This window comes from Petaurus breviceps, unplaced genomic scaffold, assembly GCF_028583685.1.
Source record: "Petaurus breviceps papuanus isolate PSGF00001 unplaced genomic scaffold, PetGlider_PUasm1.0 138, whole genome shotgun sequence".
NCBI classification, from domain to species: Eukaryota; Metazoa; Chordata; class Mammalia; order Diprotodontia; family Petauridae; genus Petaurus; species Petaurus breviceps.
In genome coordinates this window covers 18,087,330-18,100,273 of record NW_027185694.1, presented here as the reverse complement: position 1 = coordinate 18,100,273, position 12,944 = coordinate 18,087,330, and the positions used below count along the sequence as shown (strand labels likewise).

At 40.6% G+C, this 12,944-nt stretch overlaps 1 protein-coding gene across 1 annotated transcript; it reads left to right on the top strand.

Annotated features, from left to right (window-relative positions):
• The first annotated feature begins 1,393 nt into the window (after positions 1-1,393).
• LOC138175908 (acyl carrier protein, mitochondrial-like) lies at positions 1,394-11,649 on the top strand. The gene is made up of 5 exons (XM_069106576.1): positions 1,394-1,666; positions 8,751-8,873; positions 9,496-9,583; positions 10,555-10,667; positions 11,505-11,649. The coding sequence occupies exons 1-4, from the start codon at positions 1,394-1,396 to the stop codon at positions 10,644-10,646; spliced, it is 576 nt and encodes a 191-aa protein (XP_068962677.1). The 3' UTR covers positions 10,647-10,667; positions 11,505-11,649.
• The last annotated feature ends 1,295 nt before the right edge of the window (positions 11,650-12,944 follow it).

Here is a 12,944-nt window from a genome sequence, read left to right as displayed (position 1 = left end):
GATATTTCTTTATTCCCACAAAAACCCCTGGGATGTATCTCCAAATGGGGAAATTGAGGCAAACAGGGTTAAGTGACTTACCCAGGGTCACAGAGCTAGTAAGTGTCAAAGGTTGGGTTTGAACTCAGGTCTTTTTTTTTTTTTAGAGCAATCTGGGTTAAATAACTTGCTCAAGGTTACACGGCCAGGTGTTTCTGGGTGGGTGCTAAGTGTCTGAGCCTGGATTCGATCCCCAGGTCATCCCAACACTGGATCTGGTGCTCTTACTCGATGTGCTACCTGGCCACCCCAAAACTCAGGTCTTCTTGACTCCAGGTTCAGAGCTGTGACTTCCCTGTGCCACCTAGCTGCCTCAGAATCTTAAGGTCCTATTTGATTTGGAAATTGACTAATGATGTTGGTATGGTCTTAAAAAAACAAAAAACAAAACAAAAACACCCCCCCCCCTCACTATAATCATTTGTTTTCCTTAAAAAAATGTTTCATTACACATTTCACCTTAGACATTTATGCAAATATCTAAACTCCCTTAGGGCCTAATTATGCTTAATTAATTACAAGGCATAAAGTATTCTACTCCTTTTTCTGCAAGTTGTCTGCTTTTTAGATTGTAAGCTCCTTGATGGTAGGTGCTGTCTTTTGCCTCTTTTTCTATCCCCATAGCAAAGGGCCTGGCATATTTATTGTTTTTCAGTAGTGCCTAACTCTTTGTGATTTGGAATTTTCTTGGCAAAGCTACTGAAGTGGTTTGCTATTCCCTTCTCCAGTTCATTTTACAAATGAGGAAACTGAAGCAAACAGGGTTAAGTGACTTGCCCAGGGTCACACAGTTAGTTAAGTGTCTGAGGCCATATTTGAACTCAGGTCTTCCTGACTCCATGCCCTGCTCCCTGTCCACTGCACCACCTAGCTGCCCTGGTGTGGCACATAGGAGGCACTCAATGCTTGTTGACTGACTGATCCCAAGCTCTAATAAATTTCTTATTTCTTTGTTCTTCCATTCTCGTTCACTTTTCTTCATATGATGGATGGGCAAGCCAGTAGTGTGTTGTTTACTCCATTTCCATTTTTCTAGATTTGCTTTTTAGTTTTGTATTATTTTCATTAGGGCTTTTCAAATGTCTTTGTATCCTTCATACCTGCAGTATGGAATTTCATTAAATTGAAGAGATTTTTTTTAGCTGCACGTTGGAGTACAGGGTGTTTGTGGGCCCTTGTGATCCTGTTCTCCAAGGCTGGCTCAGGATGCTGACCAACCAGCCATACATAAACCTAGGAAGGGAACCCTGTGCTCTCTTCCCATTTCTGTCATCCAGAGCACAGGTTACCTTTCTCTGGCCACCAGGGGACGCTGATTCTAAAGGGCGGCCTGGCGACCAGAAGGGCCTCCGGTATGGTAGCTCTGGGCTCTTCCTCTCGTTGCTCCTTCCTGAAGGAGGGAGGCGGGGCTTACGGCGAAGGGCGCTTTGCACTCTGGGTTGGCGTAGCCATGGCGGCTCGTGTCCTCTCAGCCTGTGTCCGCCGCTTTCCCGCGGCCTTGGCGCCGCCGTCCCGGCCCCGGGTCCCCGCGCTCGCCCTGGCCCGTCCGCTGGGCTCGGTCCCGTGCACGGCGGCGGGGCGGAGGAGGAGGACGGTAGCGGCGGTCCCTGCCCCTGCGCACATGCCGGTGAGGGAGGCGGAGCGGGGCGGGCCCGCGGGCTGGCGGTGACTTTGCCCGGCCCGCAGGGGTCACAGCCAGGCCAGGACCCGCGGGCCGCCGGGGAGGGCGCCGCAGGTGGGGCTCACCAGCCGCAGCTGGGCCGGGCCTTTGCCTCCCAGCACGGGCTGGCTCAGGTTTCAGGGGCCTGCGAAGGTCAAAGTACCCCCCAGGTTCCTTGCACTGACCGAGCTGCAGCCCGGAACCCCTGCCCCGGGGCGCCGGGCCTGCCTCGACCCCTGCGGGCTCCGGAGGGCCGAACTCTGGGGACCGGAGCAGGGTGATGTCGAGAACCCTCACTTAGGATTTACAAAGTGCTTTCCTCTCAGCAGCCCGGTGTAGGCTGAGCAGGGCAAGGTTGTTTCTGTTTTGACCATCTGCCTTTTCAGTGTTGAGAGAGTTGCAGCAGGGCCCCCAAAACTTTGGGTGGCTAACTGATGAGGAGGACGTGGACAGCCCTCCCCTCCCCCGTGCCAGGCATAGATGGGCCTCGATCCGATTCCCGGGAGGGAATTCACCCCTCAATCCTTTGGAATATTTGAAGGATTTCAATTAAGTGTTTGTCCATGGTCACATATACGTGTCTCGCGTGTTCGAGCAGTGTTAGGATAACTGCTGGTCTAGGGCATTGAGAACCAGCCCTTGGGAGTCAAGGGTTTTGTTCTCGCTGCTCTGGGGTGACCTTATTCGAGTCATTTGCCTTCTCTGGAGCTCAGTTTTCCTACTTGTAAAACAAAGGCAGCTCCTAGGCCATTTCTGGCTTTGCAATTCTCTAGGAGATTTACAATACAGGACTTTCCTCTTTTTCTCTTAACCTCGAAGGCAAAGGGGGTAACCTAGCCTGCTCTGAGAGGATTAAAATTGGGGGAGGCGATGGAAGGTGAAGGGTTATTGTTTTCCTAGTTTCTGACTTTAAGAGATGTGAGGATTTGGATGTGCTCTAGGGATATGTTTGGGCTGCTGGTGAAATGTGGTCCATGAAAAGGGATTTCTTCTGACCGTTAGATTTTTCGGCTTATTTCCTTTCTTCCTTGTGGTAATGGAGGGTAGCTCACACCTGGTTGTATAAAGCCTCAGGTAAGATGAAAAACTTCGATTTAGGGGTTCAAGCAGATTAGGAACATAGGTTAGTTTAGGGAGAAATGTTTTGAAAACATTAAGTGGATTAGAATGTTAGAAAGGAAGCTTTAGAAAACACAATTTAAACTCATTTTATTGATGCAGAAACTGAGGCATGGAGAAGGGAAATAATTTGGCCAAGATTACACTAGTCTGCAGCAGACCCAGAACTCATTAGCCCCGAACCTAAGGCTAGTGTTTTTCTATTGAACTGTATTCAACTGTTGGTTGAAGTTCAAAATGCTAAAATAACCTCTGGATGACATAGGAAAAATGACATTCCGTGGAGTTGTTGAGTAATTGTGTTACTGGGGCTCTTAATTCTACAGCTTGAATCTAGATAATCTGAAACTGAGTTGTCCTTACTCTAATAATTGATATGTTGCTGTATCTAGTAGTGTTTTCCAAAGGAACTTTGGGTTATCAATACCACTGGTTGGTGAACATCTAAGTAACAATATAATTTGTTTATAAACAGTAACTATGACCATGTGTTCTTAGAGAATATTTTCCAATAGATTTTGAAGATGTCTGAGGTTAGTTCCACCTAAATTAATATTGAAGGTTCTTTAGAGAACTCTCCATTTAGGTTGGATTGGTCATAAACTGGATTTTATTCAAGTTAAATTGACTTAAATTACTAATCACAATTTTTTTCTCCAAAAAGTGTATTTTCATTTAGTATATGATGAATACATACCTATATAAACTCAAATTATAACCTGTTAGAACTAAATGACTTGTAAAGTCATTTAGTCCAACTGTTTAGCATGACATGGAGTTGGGCTATGTAAGTAGCCAATTAAGTAGTAATAGAGCCAAAACTAAATTCTAGTTTCTTTTCTAAAAAGACATATATCTTAAAAAAAAAGATATACACCTGCATTTTACAACAGTGATTAGCCTGAATAATTTTTCATTTTCAGCAGATGATTTATTTCAATGCTAATTTAAACTACTTTTGAAAGTATTGCAGATCATTTCCAAGGCTTTCTGTGAATCACAGATCTGAGGAATATATTTGCCAAGCTAAGTTATAAAAGTGACAACATCAGTGATGCTTCAAAATTGTTTGATTTACCTTTAAGAAAGAGCTTGCGTATTGTGGATGTGTATTTTCTTTGACAAACAGTATTTTAGCCAAAAGCATATCTTTTGAACTTGATTGAAGATTCATCATTTTTGACTCTTCAGAACAGGGCTAAAAATGATGGAGGAGGTAAACAAGTTATTTGATCAAACACAATAGATTTCACCAAACCCATTTTACTCGGGACAGAGCTTTTCACTCCATATTCAGATATGATTTAACTATTATTTTGGTCATAACTATAATAATCCTGATAATCTGACTTGTTACTGGGCAGCAGCTTAGAGGAATTACTAATGGAAAGTAGGAACACAGATAATAGCAAGAAGCGGCAGCTGACAGTAACAGTAAGCTGACAAACCCACTGGAAACTAAAAAGCAGATAAGAACTCAGAAAAGTAGGAGCCATAGAGCAGACTATTGGACTCTTACTTGATCATCCCTTATAGCATTGTATTATAGTATGATATTCTTCTTTTACTATAATGATCCTAAGTGATTGTCAAAAGACTGAATTGTGTTCATTGCATTCTATTTAAGAATACAGGAAAGAATATAATGCATTTATAAAAGATTTCCATCGAAATAGTTACAATTTTAAAAGAAATTGGCAATTCAAGGTAAGGGAAAGAAAGAGAATAAATGTTTACATTGTGCCTATTTGTGTAACTGGCACTGTACTAAACACTTTACAGATACAATTTGATCTTCCTAACAACTTTGCAAGGTAGGTACTATTCTTGCCATTTTACAGATTACAGAGACTGAGGCAAACGGAGGTTAAGTGACTTGCCTAAGTCACACAGCTAGTGTCTTAGCCTGGATTTGAACTGGGTCTTCCAGGCCCATCACTATGGTTGGGAGGGAGTCTCAGCCTTAGAAACTTTGTTCTCAAGGACAGTGGGGGGGGGTGGGGGCGGGGCGGCGCTGCTGGCTGAGGAGGAGACCACTGAAGGACCTTCCATTATTGAACATTGCCAGGCGCAGCTGTGCTGACCAGACTTGTCCTGGGCTGTGGCTGTAGAGAGGAGCCCTGCTGGCTGTGGACACTTGGAAGACAGCAGAGTCCTTGGTTTCAGTTCTAGGGCAGAGAGGACAGGTGTAGTTTGCAGCTTGGGGCATCATTCCCCCCCATTCTTTGGAAATAGAACATGATTACACTAATAGTTGTGAAAAACAATAAAACAAATAAAAATTAGTAAGCAAAAGAGAAAGATCCCAACAATAGTAAGCTACTATGAGAATAGAGAAGATCTGGTTTCATATTCAGAGGAAGATAATGGAACTAAAACAGCCACTCCTTTTTCAATGAGCTAGGTTGAATGGTTCACAAAGAGTTCTTAGAAGAACTTAAAAGAGACTTTAAAAATCAAATAAGTGAGATCAAGGAAAAATTAGGGAAAAAAAACACCTAAGAGCAATCCAAGAAAATTATGAAAAGAAAAGTCAACCAAGTTGAAATAGAGAATCAAAAACTTGAGGAAGAAAATAATTCCTTGAAAACTAGAATTGGGCAAAGGGAAGCTAATGATGGTCTGAGACACCAAGAAACAATAAAAACAAAATCAAAAGGATGAAAAAAATAGAAGAGAATGTGAAATATTCCATCAGAAAACTTGCCTGGAAAACAGATGAAGGAGAAATAATATTAGTCTGACTGCTTGAAAATTATGATTAAAAAAAATCTTGATACAGTGTTACAAGAAATTATCAAGGAATTTGAGATCCCAGGAGGAAAACTTACAGGAATATGATAGCCAAGTTTCAAAGCTCCCAGGTTAAGGAGAAAATATTGGAAGCAACAAGAAAAAAACCCAAGTATTGTGGAGCTACAATAAGGATTACATATAGTGACACAGCAAAAGGAAACCATATGCACTGAAGAATTAGTGCTAGAAAGATACTGAACTAACAAAGCCAAGCAGTGAGAGAGAAGCCCACAGGTGTCTGCATCATGGAGGCTCCAAATACTGTGGAGCTGTGATGACAGAAAAGAGGCAGAGGAGATGGACCATCCCTTTTGCTGTGTCACTTTACCATAATTGAAAACCATCATTACCAGTGACTCAAGTAGATGAGAACCTGCTGCTGAGACCAAAGCTTCTGTCTCAATCGGTGCTGTCTTTACTATTACTGGAGAATAGGGCTGTAGCTTTGGCTTTTCAGACTAGATTGGAGACCTCCTTACCCTAGAAGTTACTGCTTGTCGTGTGTGGAGGTATGTCATCATTAAACCGTCTGGACTTCACGTTAACCATCAGATTGATGCCCATATGCCAGGTTTTTCATTGCCAGGACATGGAATAGAGAACTAGGACCTCAGATATCAGGCCTAACCAGAAACCAAGGGAATGCAGCATATCTTCAGGATTTGTGTCATTTTGTTTTATAGTCTTTCATCATAGATAATTTGTACTTCAGCTAGGTTATGGACTAAGTAACCCTTTTTGAGTTAGTTTAGGCCAACCACCATTTATAGCATTTCTGTGGAAAGTGTGTTCTAAACTGCAAACAATGAACTTTTGCACGACAGCCTTCATGTGGTGGGGCTCCTTTGTGTGAATGTTGGAGAATGGGCTGGGAAGTCGATGAGAACATATGCAACTTTTTGTCTCACTCAGGCTATAGTATAATTTGTTTATAGTGGGGAGTCAGAAGACCTAGGTTCAGGTCCTGGCTCTGCCACTTAATCATACAATCAAGGGCAAGTCACTTCATTTATTTTCTTCATTTGTAAAATGAAGATCCTAATGCTTGTTCTATCTGCTTCCCACAGGTTCTTGTGAGGAATGTACTTTGTGGAGCGCTATATAAATATGAGCTGTTATTTTTGTAGCAGATGCTTAATAAATGTTTGTATGAATGTTGTACAAAGTACCTAAAATCTAGTTAAGTAATAAGATCTGTGACAACAAAGGTATATCATTGTATTAAGGAAAATACCAATATGACTGGTGGCAGTAACTTTTTTTAAAGTAAAAAGGCAAAATTTAATTTTTAATGAAGGTAGTGACTGTGTTTTCTAAGTCAGAACTATTCTGAAGAGCAGTCCTCCCATGAAATTGTTCTGTTTTGGGCCCAACTTGTCCAGTTAGACTGACTAAAGCAGTTTAAATATACTGATGGATGGACACTATCCATCGTCCATATTAATGCCTGTCAAATTGTGGACAGTGAACATTTTTTTTCTTGTGCAGATTGTAACAGACAAAGTCAACTTTTGAAAGACTAGTCTGCTTAAGTTCAGAGAGACTTGTCATCAGCAGCCTGGCCCCTTGGTAGTGATTTATTTGGTGTTGGCAGTCCTTTTCACTGGTAGAATATTGCTATTAAAAAGAGATCTGGGGGCGGCTGGGTGGCACAGTGAATGGAGCACCGGCCCTGGAGTTGGGAGGATCTGAGTTCAAATTTGGCCTCAGACACTTTACACAAAACTAGCCATGTGACCTTGGGCAAGTCACTTAACCCCAACTGCTCTGCCCTCCCCCCTAACGGGAAGCAAAAAAGGAAAAAAAAAAAAAGATTTCTGAATTCTTTACTGCTCGCTGTCCTGCCTGCTTCTGTAGTTCAGAGTAGGAGGGTGGTGGAACAATTAGTCACTTCAAAGAATCAGGGAAAACCAGGAAAGGGAGTTGTAAGACATGGAGACAAGGGACTGTTACTTTAAAAAAATGTTCATGGGAAATAAGAAGATTGGAACCTTTGGTAGTGAAAGTGTTGTTGTTTAGTCTTGTCTGACTCAATGTTGTGACCCTATATGGGTTTTTCTGCAAACATACTGAAGTGATTTGCCATTTCTTTCTTCTGTGGATTAAGGCAGATGAGTTAAGTGACTTGCCCAGAGTCACATAGCAGCTAGTGAATAGAGTTGAACTCAGGTCTTCTTGACTCCGAGTCTGGCATTTATCCACTATACCACTAACCAGACCAGTAAGATTTTAGTGGACCTCTAAAAATCTTGTGAATGGAAGCTAAAAAATAGTGTCTTATTGTTAGGTATGGAGGATAACCATACTGTGGATGAAATGTATACAGTTCTCTTTGATACCTAGTTAGTTGTCAGTAAACACTTCTGATATAAATGAATAGCACAAACAGCCTCATATTTCTGCCTAGTAGGTGTTGTCTATGGAATGGTCTCATGATGATGTATCCTTTTCTTATGAGAAGCAACCAGTTGTCATAGAGCATCATTGGACTAGTAGTCAGGGAACTTTGGATCTAATTTTGGTTCTGCCACTAACTTGGTGTGGGGCCATAGAGCAAATCTTCCCCTCCTTGGACTTCAGTTTTCCTTTTCTTCAAAATAAAGATATTGGGATGACTTATGAGCTCCCCATTCAGCTCTAATGGTCTTTGATTTTAATTTTTTTGTTTGTTTTGAGGAGGCAGTTGGGGTGGGCTTGCCCAGGGTCATACAGAGCTTAGTAAGTGTCTGAAGTCAAATTTGAACTCGGGTCCTCCTGACTTCAGAGCCTCTGCTCTATCTGCTGTGCCATTTAGCTGCCCAATTTTAGCATTGTTTTAAGGATTCAAATATCCACTGTATTATTTGTGGCTGTGCTGGGTTCCTTCTCTGTAGGTTGGGGCTTAATAGTGCTTGCTCTACTCTACCTTATAGGGTGGTTGTGAGAAGTGCATTATAAACTTAAATCATCAGACATGTGAATCGTTATTAGGGTGTCTATTTGATACTGTTTGTAAACCTCTTCATAGTTAGACCACATGGGATTCTTAAAAAAAAAAAACAACCTTTAACATTTGTGGAAGAGAGCCGTGTGTTTTTGAGTTTCCGATTGTCATTTCAGAAGCAATGACTTTGCTGTGCTTTTTACCTTGTTCTAGGTTTCAGGGATATTCCTACAGTTGAGCCGCCAATATAGTGACTTGCCCCCTCTGACACTGGAGAGCATTACGGACCGTGTCCTCTATGTCTTGAAACTGTATGATAAGATTGATCCAGAAAAGGTAATTGGTTTATTTGGGAAAATTGCCCCTTGGTGTTGACTTTTTTAATGACTGAACCAAAGGTCATAATTATTAGAAACATTTTGGATTTGAAAGTTTTTTAGTCTGCAGCGCAGCCGCTGTAACTGAGGAAAATGATTGTGATTTAGGATATCACTTTTTATTGCCAGTGAGGTTGGTGTCAAGCTCTCAGAAACTAAATTTCCCCTTTGTACCTTTAAATAACAGCATTTTCAGAATTATTTGCAAAATTATGACTTTGTGCAAAACAGTCTTACCAAGAGTAATTAGGAACAAAGTTATAAGTAGACTGGTGGTCAAGGGTTAACAACCATTGGGACACACATGCTAGCTCCTGTGGCCCAGTTCAGGTCCTTGGTGATCATGTGAACAATGTTATCCTTGAGTTTCATGATATTATATTAGGATTTAGTTATAAAGTATCCATGATGCTGTATTGGAACAGCAGTACTAGTCTGGGGTATATTTTGCATAGTGATTGACACCTGCTACCCCATGTTTTTGATGCAGGAAAACTACCTTTGGTTGGTTCCCTTAGGAAACAAACACTCTTACAAGATGCATTCCATATTAATTATGTTTTGGTTTTCATTTTTCTCAGCTTTCAGTATCTTCCCACTTTATGAAAGACCTGGGCTTGGATAGTTTGGACCAAGTAGAAATTATAATGGCCATGGAAGATGAATTTGGTAATAAATCCATATACTGTAATGTACCTGCATGTTTTGAGTTATGATTTGTGTTGTCAGGTAAGCCCAGACAATGACAGGATTATGAACTCAGGTTTTTGTTGTAGGGACTTGAATACACCTTGCTGCTCTTGTTTGGAGGCATTGGTAACGAGTCACTGAAGTGTTAAGTGAACCCCAAGAGCGCCCCTAGTTTACATATCACCAGTTAAGGGGCTTCAGTGATCAGGTGGATGTGGCCTGTCTAGATGTGGAATGTTTGCCCTTGAGAACTGAAGATGTTGCATTAAAGGGGGCAGGGGAGGTTCAGGAATTGTAGAGAGGCAGATAAATTCACAGCGCCCACATCTTAAAATTTGAAGTTCTAAAATCTCCCTCTTGCTCCACTAGGCCACTGAGAAGGTAAGCATGCATGTGAAGTCATGCCAAACATGCCCATATTAGCCATGCTGCAAAAAAATCCAAAAAACAATGAGGCAAGAAACATAAAGCGAAAAAAAGTGTGCTTCAGTTTGTGCTCAGAGCTCATCAGTTAAGAGCATTCTTTTTAAAATGCATATTGATGTCTTCTGTTTCTTACATCATTATAGTCATTCCCAGGACTCTTCTTTCTTCCACTTCCAGAAAGCCATCCCTTATAACAAATGTTTCTTGAGGAAAAAAAATCAGCAAAACTAACCTATGTGTTGAGAAGACCAAAAACGTGCATTATATAACGCCTGTGGACAGTGTTTTCTCATCTCTTCCTTCAAGTCATACTTGTTCTTTATAATTTTGTTACCTTTACTTTTGATATTTTGCTGTGATTGTTCTCTCCCATTTACATGTTGTAGTTATTGTGTGCATTATTTTCTTCACTTGGCTTAACTCCAGTTTGCATCAGTTCATGTAGATCTTTCCATGCTTCTCTGTATTCATCTCATGCAATAATTATTATAGCACAAAAATATTCCATTTTCTTTTGTTTTCAGGGTTTGAAATTCCTGACACAGATGCTGAAAAGTTAATGTGTCCACAAGAGATTGTAGATTACATTGCAGATAAGAAAGATGTGTACCATTAAAGTCTTTTTTTAAAAAATCAAGTAAGTAATTTATCTTCTTATAAAAGATGGTTTTCCATATAATCAGTATAAATGCACCTTTTCACATAAAACCAGAGTCTGACTGGAACAAATGTAATTGTCTGTTGGACATTTTCACCAGCATAAATATTACAGGAAGAGCCCTTTACTGGGAAGTGGAAGCCCTGGGTTCTAGTCTTGACTTTGTCCCTAGCTAGAGATAGGATCTTGGGCAAGTCATTATCCCTTCTCAGATCTCAGCTATCATGTTTGTAAAATTAGGGAGTTGGACTAAATGATCTATAAGGCTTCTTCTGATGTTAGTATTCTGTTAAGTTCAGAGAAATGTAAGATCCTGGCTTTGGAGGTAGTAATTAAATTCAATAAACTAGTAATTAAATTCAATGGACATCGTTAAGCATTTTCTTTGTACAAGGGAATGTACTAGATGTGGGGAATAAAAAACCAAAAAAGTCCCTGTTCTCTTTGTTAACCTAGATTAGGAAGGTTTAAGAGTTCTGCGTTAGAGTCAGGAGAGAGAAGGGTTCAAATATCACCTCTGACACTAGCACTTTTGCTATGGGCAAATCATTTTTAATCTCTCAGCTTTTCCTAAATTATAAATTGGTGATGATATAGGAAGTACCTGCTTCACAGGGTTGTGAGGATCATATCAGAATGCATATTAAGCACTTTGTAAACATCAAAGGACTATATAAAAGTCAGCTCTTAATATCAAGCAGAATATAAGCTTATGGCTTATTACTGAGGCTTATCTCAGACTCTGCCAGATCTGTTATATTATTCTAAATTTGCTGAAAATTTTTCATTTTTAACTGATAGTTCTTTTTTACACAGAGAACTCGGATGATCCCAGCGAGTGTCTGAATGTGAGAATACATTATGAGACCGTTGCTGCTTTTGTCGGAGTACTTCTGTTGGAACTATATTTAAATTGTCTAAATATGTGTTGGCCTTTAAAAAATAAATATATAAAATCAGTCTTCTCAGGCCTTGATTCTTTGATGCTTTTGCACATAGAGTACTGCCTTTATATTGATTCTGTTTAATGCTTTAAAAGAGATCTTTGTTAAAAGAACATTTATGTCAGATGCAAATGGTTTTTTGGAATTGAGTATTTGCATTATTGGTTCCCAGACTCATGCTTTCTCTTTAGTTCATGACCATCCCTTTGTGAATAAACTTACAGGTTTTACTTCCATCACTTTTATTTGTACAGTTTCATTTTCTCCTGGAGTTAAGATGAATATAAAATCTGATCTCTCACCCCCATCCAAGGGATACTGTTAGAAAAATTTTTGCACATGCCCCTTTACACCTAGAATTTTGGATGAATCTCGGCAGTTGGTTACTTTTGGGGGACTGTAACTTGAAGGGGAGTACAATCAGGAGGGTGAGAGGACTCCAGATCATACCGTGCATTGATTGTTCAAAGGAACTGGAGTTATTTAACCTTGAGAAGACTGGTGAAATGTGCTCCCTGTCTTGTGATGTTTGGAAGACAGTGTAGCAGCAAGCACCCCAAGCGTCCTCAGGGTTTGCAGCCACCACAGGTTCTTGGATCTGCTTTGTTAAAGGAAAGCAACTCAAAATGGGTTAACAAGCTTACTTTAATCAGTCAGACATATATCGTTTACCTTGTTCAGGGGAAAAAGGTCAGCACCCCAAACTTCAAAGTATACAGGCATAATTATCAAGACAGAACCATCAAGTAGACAGATTTCCAAACTGTCCAACCATTACATCCATACCCAGTCAACATCTGGGTTTCCACATTCTGGGTTTTTCAAAGCGGGGGGACTCTCAACAACGGCTTCCCAGAATTCAGATCAAATCACAGAACACTTCTCAAAGTGAGTCCCAAAAACAAAGCTACACATCAGGGCTTATATAGCCTTCTCCTGGCTCAGAGAATGTAACAACCTTATTGACTCACTGGCCAATCAAGAAGTATCTACTGAAAAACAAGCCTCCCTCCCCAGGCTTCAGGTGCACTTTAGCCTAGGGGCAGGGAAGATCTTTAAAATTTACATTCTCATTACAGACAGTTATGTGGAAGTATGGTTAGACTTATTCTCCTTGGCCATAGGAAACAGAACTAGGAACAGTGCATGAAAAGTTACAGAGGCAGATTTTGACTTGATCATAACTTAAAAAACTTACTGTCGAAAGTATTAAGTGCTGTCGTAGGACATAGAGTTCCTCCTTATTGGGAGTTTTCAGGTGGAGCTGACATAACTACTTGGGGATATTGTAGAGGAAATTCCTTTTCAACTA